The sequence below is a fragment of the Penaeus vannamei genome, chromosome 10 (genome assembly GCF_042767895.1).
Source record: "Penaeus vannamei isolate JL-2024 chromosome 10, ASM4276789v1, whole genome shotgun sequence".
In the NCBI taxonomy this organism is placed as follows: domain Eukaryota; kingdom Metazoa; phylum Arthropoda; class Malacostraca; order Decapoda; family Penaeidae; genus Penaeus; species Penaeus vannamei.
The window spans coordinates 19,393,580-19,399,263 of record NC_091558.1 but is presented as its reverse complement, the minus strand read 5'-3'; the positions used below and the strand labels follow the sequence as shown (position 1 = coordinate 19,399,263).

At 34.6% G+C, this 5,684-nt stretch overlaps 1 protein-coding gene across 1 annotated transcript in view; it reads right to left on the bottom strand.

The window, feature by feature from the left end:
• Window positions 1–2,966: 2,966 nt before the first annotated feature.
• The window catches only part of LOC138862880 (agrin-like), a 30,066-nt gene continuing 27,348 nt past the window's right edge, over window positions 2,967–5,684 (bottom strand). The window contains exon 18 of the mRNA XM_070126066.1: window positions 2,967–3,118. Coding sequence (XP_069982167.1) covers window positions 2,967–3,118 — 152 coding nt within the window. The remainder of the gene's footprint in view (window positions 3,119–5,684) is intronic.

The following is a 5,684-nucleotide window of genomic DNA, read 5'->3' as shown; positions in this document are numbered from 1 at the left end:
CGTTTCCTCTTTTTTCTTTTCTTTTTTCTTGTTCATCTTCTTCGTAACCCGATCAGATGGATATGTATGGCCACGTCACAAGCCGATGTGGATAAGTGGATAAAGTGGATAAAAGGGGGAGTTATCTCATCCACATTGTTGTAAAGTGGGCTTTGACTAGGTAGAACAATGAACATAAATGGGTAAAAATAGAGTATTGTATTGTATCAAAAAGGGTTAAGAAATAACAAAAATAAATCAATGAAAGTCTGTGGGTGACGTGTAGTTGTGTGCAATCTATGCGTGTGTGTGTGTGTGTGTGTGTGTGTGTGTGTGTGTGTGTGTGTGTGTGTGTGTGTGTGTGTGTGTGTGTGTGCGTGTGTGTGTGTGTGTGTGTGTGTGTGTGTGAGTGTGTGTGTGTGTGTGTGTGTGTGTGTGTGTGTGTGTGTGTGTGTGCGAGTGTGTGTGTGTGTGTTGTATACAATACTGTGGCCTAAGAACAGCGTTCCGTCAGCCTCCACCGAGCGGGCACTACGGAAGATGAACAATTCTTCACAGCGGCCACTCTTCACAGCGGCCACTCTTCACAGCGGCCAAGGACCCAGGGCGAGACGGGAGGTCGTGCGCTCCGCAGCCCTACGCGACCTTCTCCTCCAGGATGCGCCAAGGAGGGACTTCCAAGTAAAAAAAAAAGACGAATATTTCGAGTATAAGAAGACGTCTCGCTCCGGGAGGTTCTTCTAAAGCAGGGAATGTGGAAGACGAGGCAGCTTCGACACGGCGCCGACACAAACAGCTGATACACATGGATTCATCTTGGTTTGGAAATGATGAGGAAAACGAAAAATTGAGAGAAGACCTTAGAGTCTTATAGTTTACATGTAAGCCTACAGTAGTATACATAGTGGCAGAACTAGACAGGAACCAATACTCAGAAGGATGCGATCACAACAGCCTTCTCACCGTAAGCATGACATTTCCACATGCAATATTGCTGCTAACTTTTACAGTGCTTATATATTTGGTTTATCAAAGTGGTTCACCCCCACTATATAAAAAGAATCATCCCCCCCAGAAAATTAAACAAAAAACACTTTATTTTTTCTCGTGGTTTGTGCTTCTTTACACTATTCCTAACAATGTAGTTAATCTACGTTTTCCATCGCAGTCAAAAACATCTTTTGATTTTATTATCTTTTTTTTCATTTCGCTCGTACTATCACTGAAAAAAACTACAAAATGAACACAAACGCAAACCAAAAATAGGCACAATGTTTTCCTTACGCTAGTTGGTTTTTTTGTTTTTGTTTTTTTAGAGAAACGAGGTGTTCTATTGGGAATGTTCTATAACAATTTGTTCTTTGTGATATCTGTTTTTGGGGGAGGATAAAGGGTCAGACATTACGTAGTGAAGGAGATAAAGAGGACGGGATTCCCAGTAACAAAAATAGATAGATAGATACGAGAAGAGGAAATAGGTAGAAAGATAGATAGATAGGTAGATGGATAGGTAGATAGAGAGAGAGAGAGAGAGAGGAAGGGAGGAAGACAGAGGGAGAGATAGGGAGAGAGGTGAAGAGAAAGAGAGAGAAAAAGAGACGGAAAGAGAAAGAGAATGAGGGGGGAAGGGGGGGGGCATTCGTGAGAAGGGGTGTATATATGTTGCCTTTCTGTCTCTCTTTCTCACTCTCTCACTCTCTTGTCTCTCCCTCTCTCTCGCCCCTCACTCTCTCTCTCTCTCTCTTTCTCTCCCCCCCCTCTCTCTCTTTCGCCCCCCCTCCCTTACTCCCTCTCTCTCTGTCTTTCTCCCCCGCCTCCTCTCTCTCTTTCGCCCCCCCTCCCTTACTCCCTCTCTCTCTCTCTCTCTCTCCCTCTCTGCCTCCATCTTTCTCTACCTCTCCTAAGTGTGTCTCAACAAACCCTCACAAACCCTCATCAATGGAGCATTTCGAGTATCAAATAGAAGGGGAAATATTCCACGAAACAGCGGCATAGAAGGTAAATTGGAGAGAACTACCCTGTAAATCTTGTATTCTTTGCGGACTCTCCGGGGGAAGGGGAATCGGCAAGTGTCTATTTTATTTTTTTATTTTTATTTTTTTTCTTATTTCTTCTTCTTTTTCTTTTTCTTATTTTTATCCTTCTTCTCTTTTTTTCTTAATCTTATCCTCCTCCTTCTTCTTCTTTTTCTTATATTTCTTCTTCTTCTTTTGCTTCCCCTTCTTTTTCTTATTCTTATCTTTCTTCTTCTTTTGCTTCTTCGTCTTCTGTCTCTTCTTCTTACTCTTCTCCTTCTTCTTCCTTTTATCCTTCTTCTTCGCCTTCTTCTTCTTTTCCGTTTAGCGAACACTTCAGTAAACTATTTATAAAATATTTAACATTTCACTTTTATAAAGCAAACATCTGGGTGACAAATGTTACTAAATGGCACTAAAGTATATTGATAAGTTTAGGTAATGTTCATATACGTATGCAAATGAGTTCTGAAAATAGGCATACGTATAAGCATATCACACATACACACACACTCACACACGCACACACACACACACACACACACACATATATATATACCTATATATATGTATATATATATATATATATATATATATATATATATATATATATATATACATATACATATACATATATATATATATATATATATATATATATATATATATATATATATATATATATATATATATATATATATATATATATATATTACGTATATACACAAATATATGCACACACTCATATTCTGTGTTTGTAAGTGTTTACGCAAGTCAAGACGCTAAGTTCAACATACACCCACAAACGTCGACGCAACCACCCACTCTTGACCACGCCCATAATCCGCTCTGTCCACAGCCAAGCAGGAGGAAGCGACCCCGGGCAGCAGGCGCCGCAGGAGGAAGCGACCCCGGGCAGCAGGCGCCGCAGGAGGAAGCGACCCCGGGCAGCAGGAGGGGTTGGAGGCTGTACTAGGTGAGGCTGTGGCAGAACTGCAGGTATCTGGAGGCCGCGTGGTGGACGAGGTGCACGTCGCGCCCGTCGACGAGGACCCGGTCGACGCACCCGCGGAAGCCCGTTTGGAAGGCGTGGCCGAGGTGGGGCGGGACGGCGCCGTAGCCACCTGGGGGAGAGGGGGAGTTAGGGTGGGGTGTGGGTGTGCTTTTATTTTTTGTGTGTTTTTTGTTTTTTTCTTTTTCTGTTTCTGTTTCTTTTTCTCTTTCCTTTTCTTTTTCTTTTTCTTTTTCTTCTTCTTCCTCTTCTTCTTCTTCGTCTTCCTTTTTTTCTTTTATTCAAAATCAAGACCAAGAACAAGAATAATAACAAAAAACAAAAACAAGGTGAATAAGACGGAGATAATAGAAGGATAGGCTAAGAGGTAGAAATGAGAGATAAGAGAAGGAAAAATAGGTGAACATGAGATAATAAGAAAGAAAATAAGTGATAAGAGAACATGAGAGAATATTAAGAATATAAGTGATAAGAGAACAGGAGAGAATAAGAAAGAAGAAAAGTGATAAAAGGACAGAAGAGAATAGAAGGAAAATAAATGAAGAGGAAACATTAGCGAATAAAAATAAAATAAGTGATAAGATTAAATGGGATAATAAAGAGAGATAGAGAAGGAGGCGGGGTAAGAGATAATTAAATATAAATGATTTCAAAACCGACAAAAAATAAGAAAGAAAAGTGATAAGAAGAACAACAAATTAAAGTGGATAAATATAGGTAATAACGATCCGTAATAAAAACAGAGAAGCTATAATACGGAAAGAGAGAAATAAAGAAAAAACAACGAAACACAAATACCAAAAGCGCAACCATTGAAAATTAGGGCTAATAATAATAATAACAATAGTAATAATAATAACAATAACACTAACAATAATGATAATAATAATAATAATAATAATAATAGTAATGATGATGATGGTAATAATAATAATAATGATGATGATAATAATAATAATATTAATAATAATAATAATAATAATAATAATAATAATAATAATAATAATAATAATAATAATAATAATAATAATAATAATAATAATAATAATAATAATAATAATAATGATAATGATAATAATAATAATAATAATAATAATAATAATAATAATAATAATAATAATAATAATAATAATAATAATAATAATAATAATAATAATAATAATAATAATAATAATAATGATAATGATAATGATAATAATAATAATAATAAAAATATATTGATAATGATAATGATAATGATAATAATAATAATGGTAATAATAATAATAATGATAATAGTAATAACAATAATAAAAATAACGATAATGATAATGACAATACAACGACAACAACAATAATAATAATGATGATAATAATAATAATGTTTACAATAATGATAGTAATTACAACAACAATAATAACGAAAAATAAATAGATAAACCAACTTCAATTTAATCCCCAAAGTACTCAAAAAAAGGCAATAGACAAAGGAAACAAAGGAAACAGCAAACACACGTCATCCCATACAACGAATCGATATAGTGAACAAAAGTCGGTATGAATGAAAAAACAAAAAGTGTCTTTGTTCTCGGAAAATTCATCAGACAAGAAGCTTTCGAGTTTGTTCTAGTTAAAAAGACAAAAAGAAAAAAAAAAGAGAAAAAAAACGAAAACAAAAAAATATGCTACTTTCTCTTCTCACTCTCTCTCTCTCTTTCTCTCTTACTCTCTCTCTCTCTCTCTCTCTCTCTCTCTCTCTCTTTCTCTCTTACTCTCTCTCTCTCTCTCTCTCTCTCTCTCTTTTACTGTAGAAATAATATGTCTTTTGTAAGAGGTATATTTTTTCTTGTTTTTTGTGTTTGTTTTTTGTTTATTTTAGTGAAGATGAAACATGGCAAGAGATATTTTAAGTTTGGTGGTAATAATAATAATAGTGATGATAATATCAAATTTATTAGTCGATTATTTTCTGGGATGTCTACATATCCATTTGAGTTTGCTGAATATGATATGATATCAAATGAAAATAAAGATGAGTGATAAAGATAAACAGAAATTATACCATAGTGAACTTAATAATCAGCCAATAACGATGTAATTAATAAAATAGGGTAAGGTATCACTATGAAATGGAAACAAGGATTAATAATGATAATAATATGGACAGAACAATTTGAAATGGAAATAAGGATTAATGATGATTATAAAATCGACAGAGCAATAAGAAGTGGAAATAATGAATCAATGATAATGTAATGATAATAATGATATCGACGCAAGTAATATTACTAATGACAGCTGTGATAATGGTGATGACGATATAACAATAATAAACATTTAAAACAGTAACTAACTAATGACGATATTATGAATGGAAATAATGGGAACACTAATGATAGAAAGAGGATGAGAAACAAAAAACAAACAAACAAACAAACAAAAAACAGAGAAAAGAAAATTAGAAGAAAAAGAAGAACAAGAAAATAAAAAGACGGAGAAAATAAGAAGATTAAGAAGAAAAAGGGAGAGAAAGAAGAAAAAAGACAAGAAGAACAAAAATAAAGAGCAGAGGAAGAACAATATACAAAAAAAGAAATCACAACAATAACGCTAACAAGAACATCAATAACAACAACTACAACACATCCACCCCTCACCACCACGAACAACAAACAAAAATAACAAACAAAATCGACAAA